Source organism: Filicampus tigris, chromosome 1, assembly GCF_054856515.1.
Source record: "Filicampus tigris isolate MCC_2025a chromosome 1, RoL_Ftig_1.0, whole genome shotgun sequence".
Lineage (NCBI taxonomy): Eukaryota > Metazoa > Chordata > Actinopteri > Syngnathiformes > Syngnathidae > Filicampus > Filicampus tigris.
The window spans coordinates 40,863,189-40,888,031 of NC_141217.1; the positions used below are offsets into that span (position 1 = coordinate 40,863,189).

At 45.2% G+C, this 24,843-nt stretch overlaps 1 protein-coding gene across 3 annotated transcripts in view; it reads left to right on the forward strand.

Moving 5' to 3' along the window:
- zeb2b (zinc finger E-box binding homeobox 2b) overlaps positions 1–9,266 on the forward strand; it is a 57,946-nt gene extending 48,680 nt beyond the window's left edge. For 2 of the 3 annotated variants that reach the window (XM_086041573.1, XM_086041582.1), the window contains 4 exons: positions 1,451–1,559; positions 1,640–3,636; positions 6,170–6,350; positions 7,257–9,266. In XM_086041573.1, coding sequence (XP_085897699.1) covers positions 1,451–1,559; positions 1,640–3,636; positions 6,170–6,350; positions 7,257–7,834 — 2,865 coding nt within the window. In that variant the 3' untranslated portion in view covers positions 7,835–9,266. The remainder of the gene's footprint in view (positions 1–1,450; positions 1,560–1,639; positions 3,637–6,169; positions 6,351–7,256) is intronic. The other variant, XM_086041590.1, reaches the window with a different exon arrangement.
- The last annotated feature ends 15,577 nt before the right edge of the window (positions 9,267–24,843 follow it).

Sequence of the window (24,843 nt, forward strand, 5' to 3'; positions counted from 1 at the left end):
AAACTAACAGCCCTTCAAATGTATTCGCACCAATGGAAACTTGGTGGAGGCAAAGTGAGAATAAAAAAAGTGTTTTTAAAAAAACAAAAAAACAAATCCAGATCACGCACCGTGTCGACGTGTCTCCCGAGACAGGATTCCAGCCTCAGGCTAAATTTGATGTCATCAGCCAGCACTCTCACCTGATCTACCAGCTGGATGTAAACGTGAGCAGATGGGCCGGCCGAATGCCTTGCCGTCCCAATCCCCACATTACCATGCTGCCGCCGCTCCCGCTCTCGATGGCCGGCCAATCGTGTTCAAGCACCCCAGCTCCTTCTGCTCCACCACTTGTGCTCACTTATAAAATCAGCTGCAGCGTGGCCCGCCGTCCGCGTCTTTGGCGCTTTCGTCTTTGACGTTTCCGTCCCGTCCTGTCCTGTCCTGCGTTAGCGAGCGCCAGAACACCGAGCATTAGCATAAGGAATAATGTACCCATCAGTAAACATGTGCTCTCATATGTTTACAAGTCTTAATGCTCCTCCTCCTTTTAAGCAATTAGCCGCAATATGACTAATTAGATCTTATACATATGCAAGCATCTTGCCGGTGCCCCGCCCACAAGTGTGGCGCCATTGACGGCGCCAGTGCATGAAGGCGAGATGAAGCATTTTGCTGGTGCCATTCACAATTAAGGGCCCAGAGTGTCTTATTAGCAGTGAGACTAAACTTTAACGGGCAGAGGTCCTCAGGGGGAGAAGGGGAGGAGGAGGTGGGGGCGGAGGCACCGAAGCAGCTGTTGCTGTTTGTTTATGCAACTCAGCAACATACGAGTGGCGCGGTTCTCTCCGGCGCTTGGCGGGGGCCCCCGACTCTCCCCGCTTGATCTGTGAAGGTTGGAGCTTTTCTTCGTAGTGTCCTGCGCACTACCATCTGTCTCCCCAGGAATTCATACACCCCGGCATTTGTCAGGACTGCAGCAGTGGGAGGGGCATCGGACTTTCTGTGCTCTGAGCTCGGGAAAAAAAAATGTCCTCCTCTCCTACTCGGAGTGAATGTTTTCCTGGGTGGGCAGGTTCAGACAGTCAGGCTGGATGCAGAGTACGGATGGTGCTAATTAGATGCTCGTGTACTGCCGTCGAAATTTTAACCTTTCCAAAACGGTGTGGATATAGGTATGCAGGGTGACACGAGACGTATTAGTGTGAAATGAATGAAAAGTAGATCATATCAGTGTCTCTAATGAAGGCAAATGCGCTAAATATAGATTATTTTCTGGGCTGCCAAATTCTAAAGACAGTTGGAGCAGGCAGGAAATTAAAAGGTGTGGGATCCTCTCGGATACGGCCGCCGCTTGTGGCCGTTCAGCAGCGGGCGTAACATGCTTATTGGAATGCTGAGCACTTATGGCCACGTCCCTAAATCTTGTGGCGTCCGTGCCGACTTTTGACGCCAAATGTCTCCCCCACAGCACCAACTGTTGAACCAAGCAGCCGGCAACCGCAAGTTCAAGTGCACTGAGTGCGGTAAGGCCTTCAAGTACAAGCACCACCTGAAGGAACACCTCCGCATCCACAGTGGTGAGAGGCACTCAAAGAAGGCGCTTGCAGATGTGTCAGTCTTGAGCCAGACGTCTCATTCTATCTGTTTTACGTTCCAGGCGAGAAACCGTATGAATGCCCCAACTGTAAGAAGCGCTTCTCGCACTCTGGATCCTACAGTTCGCACATCAGCAGCAAAAAGTGCATCGGCTTGATCGCCGTCAACGGCAGGATGCGTGGCGCCATGAAGACGGGCTCCTCGCCCACCTCAGCCTCCTCCTCCCCCACCAACACGGCCATCACCCAGCTGCGGCAAAAGCTGGAGAACGGCAAGCCAGTGGGCCTGGCTGACCACAGCAACCACCTGAGCATCAAGACGGAACCGCTTGACTTCAACGACTATAAACTGATGATGGCCTCGCATGGATTCGGTGCTCCCGGTCCTTTCATGAATGGGGGCGTTGGCGGCAACAGTCCCTTGGGGGTTCACCACAACTCAACAGCCCAGAGCCCTCTGCAGCACCTGGGTATGCACGGTCTGGAGTCGCAGCTTCTTAGCTACCCGGGCCCTCTGATGAACAACCTGAGCGAGGTGCAAAAGGTCCTCCAGATTGTAGACAACACCGTGTGCAGGCAGAAAATGGACTGCAAACCAGAGGAGCTGTCCAAGCTCACCGCCTACATGAAGGAATTAGGCTCGCAGGTGGAAGAGCAGAAACAGGGCCTGACATCGGCAGGTGGGCCACAGGTCGGTCTGCCGCTGGTCAATCACAACGGCGCCACCAAAAGCATCATAGACTACACGCTTGAGAAGGTCAACGAAGCCAAAGCCTGTCTCCAGAGCTTGACCACAGACTCAAAGAGACACATTAGCAATATCAAACATGAGAAATCCAACCACATGCTAGACAGTGGCATGGAGGAAAAGGCCTCTGACAACATGTTCACGCCGTACGCGTGTCAGTATTGCAAAGAAACCTTCCCGGGTCCCATCCCTCTCCATCAACATGAGCGCTACCTGTGCAAAATGAACGAGGAGATCAAAGCTGTGCTCCAACCCAATGAGAACCTGATTCCCAGCAAACATATATTCATGGAGAAGAATGCTCATCTGACATCTTCCGTTTTGACTGAAAAGGGACTGACAGGTTCCCTTCACCCCTACAGGGACCACATGTCTGTGCTCAAGGCGTATTTCGCCATGAACATGGAGCCCAACTCCGAAGAGCTGCTCAAGATCTCCATTGCCGTTGGCCTTCCGCAGGAATTCGTCAAGCAATGGTTTGACCAGCGGAAGATGTTTCCATATGGTAGCACCAGAACGCCGCCGCTCGAGCACAAGAACAATGCGGAAATGGTTGCCGTAACAAACAACCACCACACTCCCCCCAAAGACCCTCTGGCGGCGCGCTCGCCAATGTCTCTAATCAAACCGGGCGAGTGCATCACGTCGACGGCCATCGCCGAGCTCCACAACAACTGTGACAACTCCCTCAGACATTTGAAAAGCCACCAGTTTGGCGACGCCAAAGCCACAGGTGACAAGTTGGACCATTCCCGCAGCAACACTCCGTCACCGCTGAACCTGTCGTCCACGTCCTCCAAACATTCGCACAGCAGTTCGTACACCCCGAACAGCTTGGTGTCGGAGGACCTGCAGGCCGAGCCCCTCGACCTTTCGCTTCCGCGACTCATCAAGGAACCGAAGCACGCCTTGACCGTGAAGAGCCGACCGAGAGTCAACAGTGTTACGGTCGAGTTTAGCGGCGTCCCCTCGCCACGCGAGCACTTTGAGGAGCCTCTGAACCTAGCCTATCTCAAGAAGGAATTCTCCGCCTCAGCCAGCAACGGCAACCTAGAGAAAAGCACTAGCCCCATCTTTGGCATTAACCCCTTTGCCGCCAAACCCATGTACACGTCACTTCCTCCTCAGAGCGCTTTTCCACCAGCCACATTCATGCCACCGATGCAGGCCAGCATCCCAGGACTCAGGCCGTACCCGGGCATGGAACAGATGGGTTTCCTACCACACATGGCCTACACCTACGCAGCTGGCGCCGCTACCTTTGCTGAGATGCAACAGCGGAGAAAGTACCAACGGAAACACGGTTTCCAGGTAGGTAAACCACCCGCGGTCCCGCGACAGCCCCAGGCGGCACCACGCGAGCCAGCGCATATCCCTGCGGATTCGACACATCCGCACTGACCGAGTAGTGAACACTTTTTGTTTTAAACAGAGGCTTTTAAAAACGGTCTGTCTCTTCCACCACTAGACCCGATGTCGAGTCATCATCTTCCCGGTACCAAATTGCCGAAGCCCCAGAATGTTTGGATTTGTAGAAATGACAAAAGCCCGCCGTGGAGATTCCCCCACGCCACTCCGCCGCTCCTCAGTTGCATTTTAAAGCGAGATTAGCTTCCAAGTGCACTTTAATAATGCACCGGCCCCATGTTCATTACCACTGCATGCTGAGGGCTGTTTAACATAGACTGAACCATTTTGATGAAAAAAAAGTATTAATAATGTTTCTCATTCTAAGTTATTAAATTAGATTTTAAAAATACAGCTACAGGCGTTTAGTCGGAATTGATTGCCGAGCGATAGTGCGGTCCCATCTTAAAACATCCTTGCATTGTCAAGTTCATTAAAGGAACACGTCACACCTTCTGATTGCGATCGCTGTGGCAGAATGTTCCTCTCACGATGGAACATTGTTCTCCATCAATTCACACGCCGCACTTGTCTTCATCATGAAAGACATTTTTTAAAGGGACGGAACTCCTACTGACTCGAGTGAAAGGAGAAACAATAGAGCACCTGGCAAATCTCCTTTCATGCATTCTGCCTCAGGCCGAAGAAAGGATTCATTGCATTTTTATGCTAACATTTTATGGAACATTTTCATGGATCCTAACTGTCCATAACATTAGCATAATTACTTCTAACAAGGTGTAAGTGTCAATAATATTTACATCCATATCAAAATAGAATGCCAGGCGAAAAATTCGGAGCCCAAAGTCGGACAGTCCTAATTTGGATCTGCCTGATTTTGAACACCTTCGTACACAGCGTCTGCAAATGGCAGACTTTTGTCATTCACATCCACATTAGGGTCACTAAACCTATCCCTGCTGATTCCGGGCATGAGGCGGGGTGAACCCTGACCTGGCTTTTAGTCATTCATCGAACGCATAGAAACTAGCATCCATACTCACATTCACACCTATGGACAATTAGGAGTCTTCAGTTCACTTGCATGTTTTGTTATGTGGAGGAAGCAGTGGAGAGAACATGCAAACAACACACTGAAGGGTCTGAGCCAAAATTCAAAGCTGGGACCTCTTGACTGTGCGGGAGTCATGCTGACCCTGCAGGTTCACTGTGAAATCAGGGAAAATGCACTGCAATTTTTGTATTTGGAAAGAGAAGAGAAAACCTTCACCTTTATCTGCATTGACCCCAAATTGGCCCCAATATGTTTCCCTCTTGCGAACTTAAAAAAAAAAAAAAAAAAAAAAAAAACAACACCTTGGTAAGGTCATGATAATACAGTGATCCCTCGCTTCTTCGTGGTTCTATTATTGCGGGTGCATCGCGGGTTTTCAATTGTGACCATAACTTCATCAATTGCAGTTAGCTATTTTGCAGGGTTTCTTACGATTTTACCATCTTCTGAGTCAGACTAGTCAAAAAAGGTGGGTTTTTTGGGTTTTTTTTTTTGAGGGGACATTTGTTTTATAAACGCCAAGACCATGAACTTTAGAGATTTTTACCCCCTAAATCTCGGTTGCATTATTGTGGGCGCGTTCCGAAATACATTCATACGCTTCGGTCAGACCATTGGGAAACTCAGAATGCTATTCGAGTTCAGTTACCCCAAAAAACACAGCCCAGCGCAGGCAGTCCAAGGAAAGTAAGCACTTACGTTCAGAAACGAATGGGCGCGGGGCATACCCCGCCTCCGACAGCACACACCAAATAATAATAACTACATTGTTATTGTATATGTAAGTTCTTCTTTTTATCTTAAAATGGCTTGCCTTAACCAGAATCCTGCCTCGCTTTCCAGCCAAAGGCACAATCCTGGTGGATTAATGCGCCCCGTAAATTCTTGTTTCGAGACGCGAAAGCAAGTTGCCAAGACTACCGTTCTTCTACTTCCGTACTCCCGGCGGAAGTCGCTTCTTCTTCTTTAGAAGACGTCGACGAAGAAGAGCGGTAGTCATGGAACCTTGGTCTCAGCTTCCGCAGCAAGGATTCCCCAGAGTTTTGGCCACAATGCATCGCGAGATTAAGTTTAGGGTGAGTCAATTGAAGATAAAAAAAAAGAAACTTGAAGGTAGTTACTAAGCGGACTTTTCGTCGTCCTCGCGCGCTGTCGGAGGCAGAGAACGCTCCGCTCGCATTCATTTCTGAATGCAGCCTATAATCAGCCGCTCAGTATTTATTCTCATTTTGTATTTTAAAAGTTACATTTATTAATAAGTGTATCGCCCTCGAAAAGTGTGGGAACACTGTATGTATCAAATATACAAGATGTGCAATTTTTGTGCTGGCCACACGCAACTCTGAATGCGAGCCCCAATTGATTGTTGTTGTTTTTTTGTCCTCTTTGTTTTTTCTGTTGTTGTCGTTTGTTGTTGCTAAGGGCGAGCTGCTTGACGCTACAGCCGATTACATGTCAGGGCTGGACGACATGACAGACCCCGACTCCTGTCTGTCGCGGAAGAAGATTAAGAAGACTGAAAGTGGTATGTACGCGTGTGACTTGTGCGACAAAACATTCCAGAAGAGCAGTTCCCTTCTCAGACACAAATATGAACACACAGGTATATACTGTTCTAGACCCTTATTTCCAACCCCATTATATTTCCTTTTGTCAATGTTTGTATTGAAAATCCTGAGTGAATCTTTGAACGTGTCCCCTCCTCTTCCTCCTTCCTCTGTTGCACATCTTGTAACTTGCTTCTTCATCAACAGGGTGGACATATTGTAGTCGCGCTAGCCGTTCTCCCGATGAGGGAAGGCAGCTCCGTTATTGGCGATAGATCGCATCGATCGGCACCTTCAGAGCGCCACTAACGAGTCTCTCTTATTACTGTTAGCATACAAAGTTCCTCTTTCATGGGGTTGCATCATTCATTTCCGACGCTATCTCTCATCTAGCGTTTGCCGCTTTTGTGCGTCTTATCTATTTGGGCATGAAAGCGGGGGCCGGGGCAGCGACGCTTTCAAGCTCACGTCGCTGTGCTCTTCTGGTCCTGCACAGAAGGGAAGCGGTCGGGCAGGAGATTAAAAAGCCCGTTCGCCTCGCGTGCGGGCTACATCGCAAAAGTTGAACCGAAAAGAAATGGCAGGCATTCTATCAACATGAACTTCAATCGTGTTTACAGATAAGCTTGCCCCCCCCCCCCCCCCCCGCCGCCCGCCGAGCTCAGGCGTCTTTACTCCTCAGCCACCGTATTTACGATGAGCGGATGAGTGCGACGCACCGACCAGTTCCTTTGTTTGGGCCGCGGGAGGGAACTTCCATAATGTCAGCCGGCGAATGCGAGCGCGCTTCCTGCTCCCAATTTGAATAACATGAGCTCTGATGTCCCGTTATGTCATTTTGCTCCACGCCATCCGACCCATCAAACTCTTTGCTTTCCTCTGCTTTGTGTGATTTGTTGTGGCGTCCCGCCCACCGTCGCGCCGCTCACCTTCTGCGCTCTTTGCTTTGTGTGTCCATTCAGGCAAGCGGCCGCACCAATGCCAGATCTGCAAAAAGGCCTTCAAACACAAGCACCATCTCATCGAGCACTCGCGTTTGCACTCGGGCGAGAAGCCCTACCAGTGCGACAAGTGCGGCAAGAGGTTCTCGCACTCGGGCTCCTACTCGCAGCACATGAACCATCGCTACTCGTACTGCAAGCGCGAGGCGGAGGAGCGCGAGGCGGCCGAGAGAGAGGCCCGCGAGAAGGGCCACCTGGAGCCCACGGAGCTGCTGATGAGCCGGGCCTACTTGCAGGGAATCGCTCCTCAGGGCTACCCGGAGCTGGCGGAGCGCCAGGCCATCATGCGGCACGACGGCGTGAACGGAGGAGGGATCGTAGAGGGACGCAAGGAAGTGGATGAGGAATTTGTGAAGATGGGACGCAGGGAGGATGAGTTTGAGTTTGAGGAGGAGGAGGAGAGCAAGAGCATGGACACGGACCCGGACACGTTGAGGGACGAAGAGGAGAACGGGGAGCACTCGATGGACGATAGCTCGCTGGATGGCAAAATGGAAACCAAATCGGATCGCGAGGACACGATGGAGGACGCCATGTAGTGGGGGAACGTTTGACGTTTCTTCCGGCTCAGTATTCTTACCTGCTCGGTTTAAGACGGGGCGTTTTAAACCGTACGTGCACGTGCCTGAAGCTTCCGGGAAGCTTTGACCGCTAAATCAATGAGGCAGCGGCATTGAAGGGAGGGGGAGGGGTTTGTGACTGAAGCTGCATTATGCAAAGCAAACAAAGAATAAATACATTTGGGAAAAAAAAAAAAGTACAGTCCTAAGGCCTAAACATGAGTGTGGTGCTAACCTCCCCCTGCCCGTGTTCCATAGTATTTATAGCACAAAACAGTGACTTGTACAAATTGCACTCCGCTTCTATAATCATGAAGGAAAAAAAAACAAAAAACGAAACAAAACAGAAAGCGTTGCCTATGTATATATTTATACGGGGTTGGAACAAGAGCAGCGGGGCCTGCGCACCCCTTTAGCCCTTTGGTGTTTGTCGTCACCCACCTTTGGTTCCGCCACCTGCAGCCACACTGTGTCAGGCCTCCAATCATTAAGACTGTGAAGGATATGGGTCAAAGAAGAGGAGGAGGAGGAGGAGGAGGAGGAGGAGGAAGAGCTTGTGGCGCCTCCGTCTTAAGGGAAAATGTGGGTTCTGGACGCTTGGGGGTGGGGGTGGCGGGGCGGTGAAATGAAAAAGAAGCCTTATATGCAAACCTTTTAACCTGTGTGTTTTCTGCAAGTGCCACCCTCGTATTGTGTCAAAGGAAGGTTACTTTTTTTTTCTCACCAGCTTCAGTATTATGGGATGGTTTACCATTGTTCTCTGCGGCACCTGTGTCAGTATTAAGACTTTAGGCAGCAGTTACTTAGTTTACATTATGTTGTGCAATGTTTCTTTGTCAGTATTACACCAAACCTTTTTCTTTTCTTTTTGGAAAACAACAAATTGCATTCATTTTATTTGTCGGTTGGAAAAAAAAAAAAAGAACTTATTTATGTGGCCCATTTTATATTTCCTAATTTTATTTATTTCATACTGTTGTGTACAGTACTATAGGTCTTCAATATATAGATATATTTTAGTAAAAAGGAACATGGTGTTGATCATAGGGCAAAATTTACGTAAAGAGAGCATTTATTGTGTTTTGAAACATTGTGAAATGCGAAGTTTAATCTTATTTTATTTTATTTCCTCTATTTTCCACATAATGGGAAATTCCAAATTTGGGAACTTTTATACAATTGTGAAAACACTGTATTTTCAACTGAAAATAAATTCCACTTTCTTCATCTTTGTTTCTTTTTTTAAGCTAAAAAAATGAAGAGGGACTGTTAAATACTATGTATGATATCATGACTGAAGAAGAATCTTTCCTGAAATGTCTTTGTAAAAGTATTATTGAATTCTTGATTTGTAATTTCTCTTGAAAATGACCCTGCTCGAATAAAAGTAGCCAAATTACAAAATACCAAACACTTGCCGCGTCGTCTTTGTTCGGCGGCGACACATTATGATGCATTTTGCTCACTTTGATTTGAGTTGAAATCTGGCTCTGCTACTCGTGACACGGGACACGGCATTTCTATTCATTACTATTATCCGGCACGGTAATGTAATATTTGCTCCTGGTGCAATTGATTTACAAAATTAGGCTCGCAGGTATTTTATTTTCAAATGTAGTATTATCTGCACATTTTTGGACATTCAAAATAAGTAGTGCATTCGTCATTTGAGGAAGAAGCTCCTTGAAAGAAATGTGATTCAGGCCTTTTCATGTTTCAAATAAAAAGTGCTTATTTTACTCCACATGGGCGTCTGCAAGAAAAAAAAAATGGAGATGAGCTTTTTTTCATCTTAAACACCAATTCATTTGAGAAGGAGGAAATAATAGTTGCAAAATGTGTTTTCCTCCTCCCACGTTTGTAGTTGGCGGTGACAGGTGGACTCCATCACGCCCTTCACTGCGCTTTATGCAGATGAGCGGCAACATCAAAAGGCCCAGATGAAAGCGGCAAAGGTTGAGCCATGCCAAGCATCAGAACCCGCTTTGCGTTTTCCCATCGATCGCGTCGCTACCGGATCATTCACGGACTATCTCATGGATGAAAGGGGGGCAAGTGAGGGGGGGTGGGCGAAATGTTGATTAGCTGTTGAATTTGATATGTGACGTGGTGGAAAAGGAGCGGGCCTTGAAGGTGCGAGCCAGTCGGTTCAGCGGGGCTGCACGTGATGAACTGACCGTCCGCTACTTCCGCTTCTTTCTGACTTGCGCGCGTGCCCTCTGGCTTAAGTGAAAAGAAGGTCAAAGGTCAGGATGGCTGTGATGAAATGATTCTGCAGTTCCGGGGAGCGACGCCAACGGTAACCGCAAAGTGCTGAGTGAGCGAGACAGAAATGATCCCACGGACGAGAGCAAAAGGGACCGCTTGAGAGCCGTCGCTGTGACGTTGTTCGCTGTTCTGTCATTCCGCAATAGTGGCAGAAAGTGATTCAGTCTGCTTTTACATGTACTGATCAATAGCGTCTGGCACTATTAGTCGAGGCTCGCTTCTAATTGCAATTGAGCTCCGTGCACGTGAACAGGATTGATTTTTGGTGCATTTCATTTACTGACTGATTTCAACAAGAAAACAATTATTTCTGCTTTTCACTTGCGGCCTTGCATCAAAGACATTATTGTGTATATTACCGCTTACTGCAGACAAATATTTATCTCGCTATATATGACTGTCTCTCCGTTAAGCGCGGCTGCAAAACGCAACCCTTGCTCCCCCCACGCACACATGCAACATTGCAGCATTGTCGAAGAAGAAGACGATGGGGCGACAGTGATTAGAACAAGACAGTGTGTGAGGGTGTTTTCAACGTAAAGGAGTCAATGGAGGCACCGAGACGCGAGCGTGTGTGCAGGCAGCGCGATGGCCTCAGGCGATATGTACACTTAGCTCTGGTCTCGGCGAAGCCCCGCAGTGAATCATTGCAGCTCAGCTGTCCAAAACCAACCGCCAATCTGGGCCGGGCATATGGCTGCGCGGCGCTCAATGACAGCGATACGCTCGTGTTGTCAAAACGCTCTCCAAGCACATCACCGGGGCTGGAAATTGGATTTATCGAAAGCAAACCATAATCATCATTTTCAACATGGAAGCAAAGAGCTGCGGTCATGGAGTCGGTGAGCTTGACCCAGCCTGGAAAGCAGGGGGTGGCAAAAGTATGGCCTTGGGGCCGCACTCGACCGCCTTTGTTCTTTCATTTGGCCCAATGAGCATTTTCGTTATCAAGAGGCTTGTGATATTTGTTGTTTGATTTCACTCATGAAATGCTTGGTTAATTCCTTTTTGGCCAATAATTTAAAAAAAACTGCTTTCACCCACAATATATATTTAACATTTGGGGTCTTTTATTTGATCATGTAACTGCTTTTATTGCAAATCATCAAATTTACAAAACACTGAAAAAAATGTTGTTGAACTTACTCTCTTGCATGAAATAAAATAATCTGGATCCAAATACTACATTTTTTAGTAGTTGTCTACTTTAAAACGTGTATTTGGACCTAGATAACTTTTTATTTTTTGTGCAACCACTCGACAAAAAAAAAAGAGTCAATTCAGCACAGCATTTTTTTCAGTGTACATGATTTACATGTATTACAGATCTACATGAAATTATGCTGGTCAACAGCAAATTTTAATCAGAGATGGCTTTGTGTGTCCTTTGTTTGACACTGACTTAAAAATTGCTTTTAAAATGTTTTTTGTTTTTTTTTACACATTTCATGTTTTTAAGATTGACCTATGAAAGCTTGCACAATCCGGATGTTACAACATGTTGTCATTTGTAGCTGACGTTTCAGAAAAAAATATTCCACCTGTTGATGAATCTAACCCTTAATTCATAACTATATTGGAATACTACTTATTATATTATTATCATTATAATGATGAATATTATGATGATTATTATTATTATGAACACCTGATGTGCTAGAGAAAAAAAACAATCAAAATCATCTTGGTTTTTTTTTAAAAGAACTAGCAAAATGTATTGACCAGTGCTATTGTTTGTATTAAATGATTGGTGTGAAATACATTAGAATCGTAGTATTAAATCAATTCACATATTTGATGCACACATTTTTTTTTTCTTTTTTAAATGATGTGGCCTCTCCGTTTGTTAAAAAAGAAAAAGAAAGTCGAATGTGTCACTCAAGTGCAGGAGTTTGCCCAGAGAGATACAGTGGTGCTAATCCTAGCCCAGCTGTTAATGATCTTCATTGGGTCAAAAAACTCAGCATCAATTTCCATTTATCCACGAATTGATCAGGTAAGGGTGAAATCAGAGTTTTGGCCACATAAAATGTGCACAACCTCACATGGTACCCGGGCCATTTGCAAGGCACATGAAGGATGAGGAACGGAGAATCGAGGAAGGCCTTGGCGCTCGGCGAGAGAAAGTTCAATGACACGCAGGGAGGAGAAGGTACAAGTGACCAGCAGGGATTAACCAATCAGAGCGTCAGAAGAGCGGCCAGCTGTTCATTCTGGCCCGAGCGGAATGAGGCCTGGAGCAGGTGGTGCAGCCTGATGCCAGCGGTGCTGAAGAGGAGGAGGGGGGCGGGGGGCGGGGGACGGGGGGCGTGTGGGGGAGGGGGGGGGGGGGGTCCGGTGTAGCGGGGGTGGCTGCCCAGGAGGAAGATGCTGATGAAAGACACTCGCCTAATGTTTCGCCATCGCTCTCGGACTCCCCGCCCGCATTATCATGAATAAATATTCTACAAACACAAAATATCTGAAAAATAAGACAGGCCCAGTCTGCCATTTTTTCCAAAATAAAAGCAGGAGTGAAAGGACAGGAACAGAAGGCAGAGCAAGGCGCAAACGTAAATCTCACACACACACACACACACACACACACACACACACCGGGAAAAACAAACACCAAGGTCAGCATGAGAAATCACACCAAGATGAGTTTCAAACTTGATCATATTTTCTCTCAGTCTCAGTCTTAGCCAGAGGATTGGAGAGGCCCCAACACAGTTGTGGGTGAGAGTTAGTTATAAACCAGACAGGTGAGCCCCCTGCTGGATGACAACTCACTCTAAGTTGAAGGTTGAAGTTATGCGCTTCATACGGTTGGCTTTCAACTTCTTGCCATCAAGTCAACTTGCAGGTAGGTGGAGAAGCATCAATGTCACGACCTTGTCTTGACCTTGTTGTTCAACGAGAGAAAGCCGCAAGGGTGCGAAGGCCCCTCAATAGGCAGACACTGAGTGGACATTTGAAACATTTCAACATGTTTGCTGTTGTTTTGCGCTGACGTTTGCAGTTTTGTGTCGTACTCGTGTCCCCTGTCCGCTCTTTGTCTTCCACTCGCTTTCATCAACTCTGCTCCTCGTGTGCGCGGGAGCTCTCCCCCTGCTTCCTTCCCGTGCGGCGGCTCTCGTCACCACCTCAGCCGGCCAATCAGTGCGGGGGAGAGTGACCAATTGCTTTCAGGTGTGCCACCAGCAATTAGCTTAAGAGGGACTTGCCTGCTGGCGGACGGGGCTCTAGTCAGTCCTCGTCTTTGCGTTTGGTACTGCTGTAGTGCACCTTAACCACAACCTTCATTTATCCTTTTGTGTAGCCACTCTACCCATTCGTTTTTTTCACTAAACACTATAATTCATTTCTCACTCCACTTTATCCATCCGTGTGGGCACTAGGGCAGTCGGGATTCACGGGTGATCGCTCCATTTTGTTTTCACATGGCCAGACTTTTGTTAGAACACCTTTTTATTTGAATCCTTTCCAACTCTCACACCTATGTTAGAGCCCTCCTCCTTGCCATCCCGAGGAGGGGTCCTAACACGCATTCCATCCAAAGCGTTCGGCTCACATCTGTTTACTGTTGATAATATAATCAAATATATATTTATATATAAATATATCAACTATTCATAAAATGTTTGGGATCTTGGGCTTTAGAGAGACATTGCAGATGAACCCGCTCGTTCACAGATGAACCTAAGTGGATCTTTTGAATGCACATGTCCAAATGTTCAGTGATTCAGTAGATTTTGCACAACCTGCTCCTCCCCAACGCCGGCCGCACACTGAGCGACGTGGCCGAAAGCAACTGAACTGGACAAGTGCGAAAAAACGACATTTGGCAAGCAAAGGGCCGGTCGACAGAGGGCGCTCGGGCGGCACCGCATCATGCATATTCAACACCATTTTACTTTTTTCTTGAAGATATGCCCAAAAAAAAAATCATGAATCATGGATACAAAGATTTGTCGAAATAGATGTATATCTAATTTTAGGTCAGCAGGATGTTGTTTCATTCGCCTCTGTTGTCTGTTTTAGTGACGTAACATCTGCAGTGCAAAAAAAAGGTTATCCATTGACTCTCTTTAAAAGTGTGACATACGCAGTAGCTCTCCTTCGATGCCACAGATAGGACCAAGATGGGGCGGCGCTTTTCAGGGCCCTGATTTACGGACGTCACGTGCGAGTGTTGCAGCTCGCTCTCCGTAGCTGACTTTCCATACACATCTACCGCATGTCTATGGATGTCGACATACTGTATGTCTATGCTCTGTGTCGTTGCTCGCAAAGTCAATTTTGACGTGTTTGTATTGATTAAAACGTCCACTCGTTGTCTGCTGGAATTTCTATTTATCTATTTTAAATTTGACATCTCGCCGTATCTTTGCAACTTTGAAGGTCAGTTTGCCAACATTGGTTGCTAGTTTACTTTCATGGCTCGGTGTGGTGGTGCTTACTCGCTTCTGTTGAAATAATAAAAAAATAAAAAATAAAAACATTTTCTACGTGAAAGCAATGTTAGTAATATGGTTCTCTGTGTGCCTTGTTTTGTGTGAGAGAAAAGTCTTTGTGCAACACCAAGCGCTTGAGCGCAGCACCTCTACTGGCTCGCTGCTAAACTGCGAACCCATATCGGATTTTGTGTTGCCACATACAATATAGTGTATGGTGTTTGTTTTTTTTTTCATTGGATCCCAATAACATGACACGATTGTCATAGAAGACACGAACAGACGAAAAGTCAATTTTAAAAGACAGTGGCAGTGATGGATCGCCCCATTCAGTGAGTGAACCTGTGCATTTCGGGGACGGAGACTCTCTGCGCTTAGCTTTCGTAGCGACAGGTACTATGAAAGCATGAGTGCAAATACACAATGCAAAACATTTCCATTACAACTGGTATTTATCAAGTCTCCTTCTTCAGACCAAGACAACACCTAACAATTGCTGAACAATTATTTGCAAACGAAAAGAAAGGCACATGCTCTTCTTTGTTTCCATCATCAACACATACAAGGAGTATACAAGGAGAAATGTCGAATTGATGGGGGAGGCAAACTGGGGCTGTGCTCCTGGGACTTGCTTCTCCAGCAACTAGTTGCAATTCTGGTGATCCACAGCAGTACTTGACTCATGACAAATTGATTCCAAAGTCAGTTAAACCCAACGACTGGACATGTTCATCCAGACTGGACTACTTCAACAAAAAGCATCTTGAAATGTCCACTTTTGACTTTATGTTCAATTTTGGACATTTGGATACTTTATTTGCTTTTTGTGACCATCCTGTTCGTGGCCGTGCCAAATCCACGCCATGGGAATAAAACATAAATCCAACCAAGTCCATTTTTTTTGTCTGTAGTCTATGAGTTGGTAGTGAGTTTGGCTTTGGCCCAATAATTTCAGATTTGTTACATTCTTTTTCCGGACAGTGTTCAATTTGCTGTTGATTGTCAGATGAAACTGTACATATAAACATATATATAAAATAAAATAAAAAATAAAAATACTCCAAACTCTGGCGCTTGTTGGCTTCCGAGCAGATTCGGCCTCACAAATCAAACATGCAGCTGGTCATCTTAGTGTGGTAGCATCCTCCGACATTCAAAGGAGAGCCTCTGTCCCCCTCCCTCTCACTAAGGGGTAAGTGATTATGTGTTTTGCCAAAGTGCTAATCTTTTGATATGCACAAACACAGATTCTAACATGCCGGCAACAGCAGCATTTTTCCTTTTTCTTTTTCTGGGCTGACGGCTGATTAGGATGCCGGATCATGGACCCAGCTGGGCGCAGGGTACATCACTCATTACACGTTTTCTAGAGGAGGGAGGCTAATTCACAACGCCGCGCAGCATGGTAGGTGTAATCATATCATGCAAAATCAGCGGTCAGTTCAGCGCGGCTGGAGCCTGATTAAAGGCCGCCAAAGACAAAGTGACACGTCCTCAACCTCATCGGAGGAGACGTTAAGCAAAGCATCACTTAGCCGTCAAGGTAGCGGGGCCAATTCCTTTTCGAAATGACCGTTTTTTTTGGTGGTTTTTTTCCTTTTTTCTTTTTCTTTTTCTCGGGGATCAGCATGTATTTTTTATGAAGCTAGGCGCTCACATCACTTGCAACTTGATTCAATTAGAGCTCAGCTTTTTGGATGTAAAATATCGGCCGTAATTAGGCGGCATTCTTCAGCGCCGCGCCACGTGACAGTTTGAGTGAGACCAGGGTTAATGTCTTCGGGAAAAATCTGCGGCGATTTGTTAACCCTTCGCCCGCCTGCCCTCGTTTGGCCATTTCTGCAACAATTGGCAAGAAAATTCATTTGCATTCCCTAGTTTTATCATCTAAAACCTGTTGTGTACTTGGTGTGTGACTGTTCCTTGTTTCCAGGGCGGTTAATGGATTTAGCTGCGTGTTGTGCAGCCTCCATGGAAATGGTTAATTATTCCATTGAGGACTTCCTGGTCCAACCTTACTGCTGCAGAAGGATGAATGTGGCCTTGCATGTATGTAATGTCTTTAAGGAAGCATTCCCTCCACAGCCTGCGGGGATTAGGCCTAATGACGGAAGTTAATTATATTAAGAGTCATTTTCAAAAACAGTTCATGAACTGCAAATTATAGTTAAAGTTGCTCCTTAATGCTCTTAACTGTAATTAAATTGCCTAATATCTCAAGGAAATGAGCGTGTTGAGCAGCAGGGATGTCAGAGGGGAACTTTTACATGGTCAGTCGTTAACAAACCTCCGCAGAATTCACCCATCACATTTACTATCTGCTGTCCACGCATCCAGAAGTATAGGCTACTTTGTGTAACTTTTGTGGTTTTTCTTTGTCCACACATAAATCGCATTTTGGGAAATGACGGCTGGCCGCCTTTTTAGATGTCACGTTGTCACGTACTGCGAGCAGGCCCCTTTGTGTTGAAAGCAATTGTCACGCATCTAAGGCTGGATTTATACGCCGTGGTTCCCGAGACACAATTCTGGATTTTTTCTCACGAGTGGCGCAATTCGTAAATGCGTCTCAGCAGAGTTTCTCGGCTAATCTGGGCCAATACTGCAGCTCTGCTTACCTTTTGGCTTTGACATGAGAGTGTTTTGGCTGGCGCGTACAAGCGTGTTTTTTTTTTCTATGTACAGCACAGATCTTTCGGCTCATCTATGGTAAATTCTTCCTTACGCTCCCCTTAGCAATTTCCCTGTTTTGCAAAAGCTCTTGCACATTCAATATGTGTTCAATTTTGTGACCCCCATGTGGCACGTGGGGCTCCATTTGGAGGAGTCTCTCAGGCGTCCGCAGAAGGCCGCGTTTCTTTGGAGTGGGCACGGCCGCTTCTGGCATCTGTGATTGGGTGAATATATTGAATATATTTGACGTAGTTGGAACTTCTGCATCGCCTCAACATGCGTGGATGGCTCTTTGGATGTGATTACTCTGACATGAACTGTTTGTTGCTTAATTAAAGACATGCTACAATTCAATGAATGACATACATACTGTGGACAGTATTTTCTGATGACAAGATTGTTGATGCTATAACTGAGGATTGCTACATCCATCACCACTGCTGTCTTCTGTTGTTGATGCCCCACCACTCTATATTATATATATATATATATATATATGTATGTGTATATATATATGTGTATATATGTGTGTATATATGTATATATATATATATATATATATATATATATATATATATATATATATATATATATAGATATATATATATATAGATATATATATATATAGATATATATATATATATATATGATACGTTTATATATATATAGATATATATAGATATAGCGGCTACCGGCTACTCTCTCTCTCCGTCATATATATACATTTGAGAGAGAGAAAGAGAGAGAGAGAACTGTCGTATTTAACCTAGCTTTCACAAATACTGTAGTAGCGGATGACAAGCCACTCAGGAGCCCCTCGCAGAATTTGTAAAGATTCCCAAGTGCCGCCTGTCCTGGCAGGAATTAACTCTCCTCTTCCAGCCGGTGAAACCTTGACACCTCAAGTGAAAAGTGCTCGAGCTGTCGTGCCCTATAATCCCCCGAATGGTTGACAACATTCCCTTTTGAGTGCAAGCCAGAAGGGAGGGGAAAAAAGGGAGAATTATGTGCATTTGTCTGCTGGTAATTAGATGACTTTTGACTCAATCACTGACTTTTTCCAGCGAGGACTTTTGAAGTGTGATGATGCTCCACTCGGACAATTTAAAGAAGAAAAAAACAGTGCCGTCGGTGCCCCACATCGAGCAATATTTAGGTTGGCTTAGCCTTTTGCACATCAAAGACTGAAGTAAAAGTACAATATGGTTGCCACAGAGGGATATTGTTCAAGTTCTTCCTGGACACTTTTCACCGTCAGTGAGGTTTGGAGACTTTCCGAGTCATGCCATTTGTGCAACTGTGCATATTAAGTCGACTTGCTAGGCATGAATGTACTTGTGGCTGAAGTGTGTGTGCGTGCGTGTGCATGTGCGTGTGTGTGAGGGGTGTGCGTGAGTGTGCGTGCATGTGCGTGTGTGTGCACACATGGGAGCAATATCTTCCATTGCTGCCATGAAGCGAGACCCCCCTTTGCTTTTCTCACTTGCAATCATGTCCAAATTTGCACAGGGGGCTGGGGGGAGACTCGCAATGATGTCGACTTGTGTGGGTGTTTTCAGGTTTTTTTTTTTTTTTTCCCAGTTAAAATGCACACATCTTGGACGCCCAGGTTCCAAAGCAACTTCCGAGGCCCAAAGCTCCAAAACATTTTTCTCTCCATCCTTTTTCAACTAAAAGTGCAGATTGACTCAGTAGATTGGAGCCAGGCCATGTGCCATGTAACAAGCAATGAAATATGGGGTGGAATGAGGCTGCGAGACTTGGCTGGCGACGAGTCTCAAAGGTAATTAGTAGACGACGACAATAACTTGAGCAAGTATGGGACCACAATGACCCTTGAGAAGCACGTCTTTGGTTCTGACAGCAGCGACTGTTTTTTTTGTGTGTTTTTTTTCAGTACTACTGCGATTTATCGTATGGGGGTGCCTTCGACAATCAGCATAGAAAAGTTGCGGCAGAAACATCATCCAAGCTTTATCTTCACACGACTCATCGTTAGATATAAAGTCAGATTCTGCCGGAGGCGTCATGTACGATGGTACCTTGACCCAACGGTTTAAATAGTTTGTTACTCACTTTATTTGTATATAGGTGGTTCTCTGGATGCATGTTCAAGTCAGATGCTCAAACGCTGACCCACTTAGAGAGTCAACATGTGTTTTCCCTTTACAATTAATCATCAGATTTCACATCTTACTATTGCACCTATAATGCAGGGATCAAATAAACAACCTTACTGCGATTTGTGCTGTAGTTAGTGTATATATGTATTTTCGCACCAGCTCAAAAATGCTTAATGAGGTAGAAAAAAAACATACATAAGTTGCACTAGAGTATAAGTCAATTGTTTGCCGAAAAAATAAACATGAAAAGAAAAAGTGTCCAGTTTGCCGAAAAAATAAACATGAAAAGAAAAAGTGTCCAGTTTTAATATAACCAGTCAATCTATGAAAACAGGTACAAGTTGTAGTCTGGAAAATATGTTACTTTTATATATATATATATATATATATATATATATATATATATATATATATATATATATATATATATATATATATATATATATATATATATATATATATATACATATAAAGCATGAGTCAGCAGAGGAGAAAGTGTCAAGACCCTGACTTATTTGTTGTCCCTCCCTGCCTGAGGGTGGTGCCGCCACTCTCGGCCCAACATTTTGTATTTTCCAAGTACTGTCAGCTGATTGGTTTTAGACAATAAAATGTCTGCCGCTGGATCTGTTCTTCCACGTCCTCCGTCCGTCCTGCCAACTCTACCGTGTGGCTGGTTTCTGTAGCGCTTTAGCTTCTTTGCTCATGACCGCAGCTCAGTTTTGTGCTGAAAAGAAGTCTATATTTGTGAGATCAGACAACAGTCAACGTAGCTGTAGGGTTGGGCAGCCATTTCGTTTTTAGTGTATTTCCCCTGTTTGCATTTGTTGAGAGTTGTGTCAGCGGTGTGGGCTTGATTTTTATTATTTTTGCTTTAGAAAGTTTAGTTAGATAAAATTGGCCATGTCGACCCGGAGCTTCTTGCTACCTACCTTTAAGTATAAATCAAATGCTGGAGCAAACCATTCAGGAGGAAGTGACAAGTCTGGAACCTGCAGTTGCATTGGAAATGGGAGAGTAGCTCATCAGGCAACTCTGGGAGAAACTATACACTTTACAGTCAATGCATATCATGTCACTTGCTACATTCCTAGACCCCCGATTTAAGGTAATCGGATTTTTCAGCAAAACAAAAGCCACCCAAGCAATAATGTGACTGACCTAAGAGTGTTGCCAACATTATACTGTCAAAACAAAGCAGAGAGGAAATCCCCCGGGCTTCCACCTCTTACGACGTCACTGGAGGTCATTTATTTTGGACTTTTTCACATCAATTGTTCCTCTAACGCCAACATCTGAAGAGAATTCAAAACCCTCCTTATATTTCTTCAGCTCGTTGGATTGTCAGCAAGTGCGGGAGATGAACCCAGGTGCACTCCCTAGCAAGATTAGATGGGAAAAGCAAGATTGGATTTACAATTCTTCATATCCATAGCAAGTCAAATTACCGCCGTACTTGACATGTGCTCTCAGGAAGCATGATGGTGATGTTGCAACACCAAGGCACAGAGAGCCGCAGTGCTGTCTTTTAAGCAAGTCTTTTATTTTCCCAACTCACAAGAATACAAGCACCGTCTCTCTTCCGCACCGCGCCTCAACTGCTCGAGTCGACTCCAGCGGCGTTCAAAGTTCACATCAGAAAACGTAAACGAGTGATACCTTCAATGGCAATGGGAAAAATCTGGAGTTGTGTTTCAGCTGGAAAAAGGCTGTTTTAGTGATTGATTGCTGAAGGTCAGGTCCGAGTTGATCAACACCCCAAGACTTCAGACTTGGTGTTTTGTTTCTAAGGACAGTGATTCCAGGTATTTTCCAAAAGCAATCCTCTTTTCTGTATTGCCGAAAACAGTTACCTCTCTTTTGTTTTGGTTTAGCCGAAGGAAATTTTGGTTCATCAAGTTGTTAATTTGCACAGCACTTTGATTGAACCGCAGTCATTTGGGGACATTGATAAATACAGATGTGTGTTATCTGCATGATGATGACAACCAACATTGGCTTTCTGAAGCATTTGACCCAAGGGTTCCATATTCACAGTAAACAAAAGGGGCTCAAGGGCTGACCCTTGAGGGAGCCCACATGTCACAGCCATTTGATCAGATTAAACATTTCCAACGGTCTCATAATAACCCCTTTCCTCGTGGACCATGTTAGGAATGTTCCATTTAATCCTATCCACGTTTCCATCCCGTTCAACAGTATATGACGATCGTTCGAATCGTCGCGGTCGTGTGAAAAACATTAAGGTCATTGTTTTCAATGTTCATATTTTTACATGAATTACAGACATTGCATTAACATGAACATTTACCCTTTTTTTTCCAAATTGAACATAAGTGTTTTCCACAGGACAGCGACGAAATGCTGCACTGTATAGTAAAGTGAAAAGTGTATCGTCTGTACAGTATGCTAATATGCAAGATATTGATTGTACATGTAAATTATGCACAACCTTTGTCAAATGTTTTTCTCTCACAGTGGAGGGTTCTTAGTTAAATGATTGAATCGTGAAAAGTGGAATAGAAAATCGTTTCCGGCAGTGAGAGCCACTTGATAACAGGATTTGGACTTTGGGTTTCATCGTATCTTCTCGACTGCAATTGTCAAAGTTTGAGGACGATTGTCCACCAAAGTTGCAGTCCTTCCCAAAGGCTTGGCCGTTCCCATTTGCGTGATGCGGTCGAGCATCAATCTGCTGATGGCGATGAGGGCGCACGAAGTCTTTAATGAAGTATGTGGATCCAATCACTGCGTGTCAGGTTCTATTGGCCAAGGCGGACAGGATGATGGCAGTACAGTTGGACTGTGCAAAGTGGGTCAGGTCCGAAGTGAGTGGACATGGAAGTGACGCCGGCGTGTGATGTGACCCGTTCGCAGCGAGGCAAACGGACTCAGGGCAGCTCTCGTCTTTCTGTGCCTCGGCCGAGGCAGGACGCCGCTCGCCACGGGGCAAACAAATCAGACCAAGTCACAGTGACGCTGGCTGAGAAGTTTGCTGCTCGGCACTTTGTGTCCGCTCAACAAACTGCGCAACTACTTCCAGTAACTCGTCTCATCTTCATGTCTTCGCCCTATCCTTTCAGTTCCCTTGTGTACTTCCCCGTCCACCTTTCTTCCTCCCTTTTATTTCCTCACTTCCTTTTTATTGTACTAATTTCCTTTCTTATCTGCTTTTCCTAGCCTTTTTTTTACGTTCCCAATTTGACTTCCCATGTTTTTCTCATTGTCATCCTTTTGTTTCCTTGCGCCTTTCCTATTCTAATGTCGTTTCCGAATTCTCTTTCCAATTTGATTGTACCCTCATTTTTTTCTCTATTTTCTTTTCAGTATCCTCCTTTCCTTTTCTATCTTCGTCAATATTCTTTCCTCCGTACTTACGTTCCTTATTTTCTTTCCTTTCGACTTTGTTACTTTCTCACCTACACTGAAAAATATGTTGGTCGTACTTATTAGTTTGAATCTGTCAAGTGGTTATGCAAAGTAAAATCATCTGGGTCCGGATACATTTTTGAAGTAGACAAAAAGATTTTATTTTGTGCAACCTCTTGACCGAATAAAATGGAGTCACACACATTTTTTTGTTCAGTGTATGAGTTTTTGTTAGCAATCCTTGCAGCCCATAGAATTTCCCCGTGCTGCTAACTCACGTGCGTGTCGGCCTGTGTTTTAATTGAGGCACAGTCGTGCGGCCGATTCGCCTCTGAGCCATGGTGCTTGAAGTCTTTGACCATGATATGAGCGGGTGTCTTCTTGTCTCTGCCTAAACAGGGCATGTGTAGCCATGGGGCAGCAGACTATCAGAGGTGATCAGCGTGACGCGCGCACACACGCACACTGTGTTTGCCGCAGAGTCAGCCTCCGATAGGCTGTGTCTGTTTGCTCTGCATGTTAGTTCCATATTTGTTCCCCATGCCTTTTATCAGCATCTCCTGGTGCTTTTGAGTAAAATGTTATCCCCGCTCAAATCAATCATATTTTGCTAACACAGGTCCTCTTTTTGATTTTAACTACACTTTCGACTTCAGAAGTGATAGCACTTTGTGTCCAGTGATTTAAAAAAAAAAGTCTTAGTCCAAAAAGGTAGGATTAACTGCGAGTTTGTGTTTACGTGTCCTCAGTACTAGCGTCAAACGGACACAGAATCCAATCTGCTGCATTTCTTGCGGCCCAAAAACTGTTTTGGATTCCAGTCAGAGTGGTGCGATGATTAGATTGCTTTAGCCAAGTCTACAATCTGTCTCACCCAGCCTTTAATATGCAAATTGTAGGTACGTAAAGCTCTGATGGTTTTATTTAAAAGACATGGCCTCAGGCGATAGCGGTGGACTTCCAGGAAGTGCCGTGTTCCAGCATGAAATAAATACTTGTTAGACAGATCACACAAGTCCTCATCGTGCAGGATAAAAAAACGTCAATTGATGTGAATCATTTATTTCCGTTGCTTATCTTAACGATGTCACACAGGAGTGGATAAATAAAACCTGAGTTGAAACATGGCGGCCGGTGTCTACAGGAGCCACCCAATTTTCAAGGGGGAATTACATCCTTGAGATTAGTTGTCATCCTTTCGACTCATAATGGCGTTTGTCCTGAGGTCACGCCACTGCAATTATCCAACATTACCGGAATGCTCGGAGGGATTAAGAATAATGATCTCGATATGAATTATTATGTTGCTGCTGCTGCTGCTGCTGCTGCTGCGCACGAGGACGGAGAAGGAAAGGGAAGACAGTGTTTTGTTGAAAGAGGGAAGGAATGTCCCTTTGAAGGAAAGGTCAAATTGAAATCCTAAAAGCATAGGCGATATGCGGCTCTTGCGGAGGAATTGATATCATTCAGTGGATTACGTTGAAGGTTTGCGCCGTATAAATGTGGCACAGTCCCTCGGTTGCCTCCTACGCCAATTCCTTGCCAGCATAGTTGAAATTCAAACGGGCGTGCCGTAAACGGGATAACTCTCCTTACATTAGGCGCACCACAATGTCGTATATTGTTGTTGTGAACTTTGGGCCGCGTAGGCTGCGTCAGCGTCTGCAATGTGGGCAGAAATTGTGCACATTTTTCTGTGATTGCGCTCTCGTTACTACTTGTGTTTTCTACTGTAGGCTTCTGTGCGCGTGCGTGTGCGTGTGTTTGTGTGTGTCTCTCGGGGCAACACAAAACCTGACGTGGCTGACAAACACTTTCTGTGACTGTGGCATGTTGGGACCCCACCCGCCTTGTTCTCAACTGTTTGACATACTCTTGGTGTAAATTTATTCTGCTGGGACAAAGACACCATGGTTAGAGCATCTCTGAGAGTTTAACCCTGCGTATCCTGCAGTAGATGCAAATTCTTCTTTTTGCCTTCAGTTTAAGCGAAAAATTAAAAAATAATGTTGGCAAATTCATCACATTTTCTCTGCAGCTGATAAAAGCTTGCAATGTTATGTTAGTGGTGGCATGACCTATGTGGGAATTGACTTTTACCACTCCTATAATTGACCTT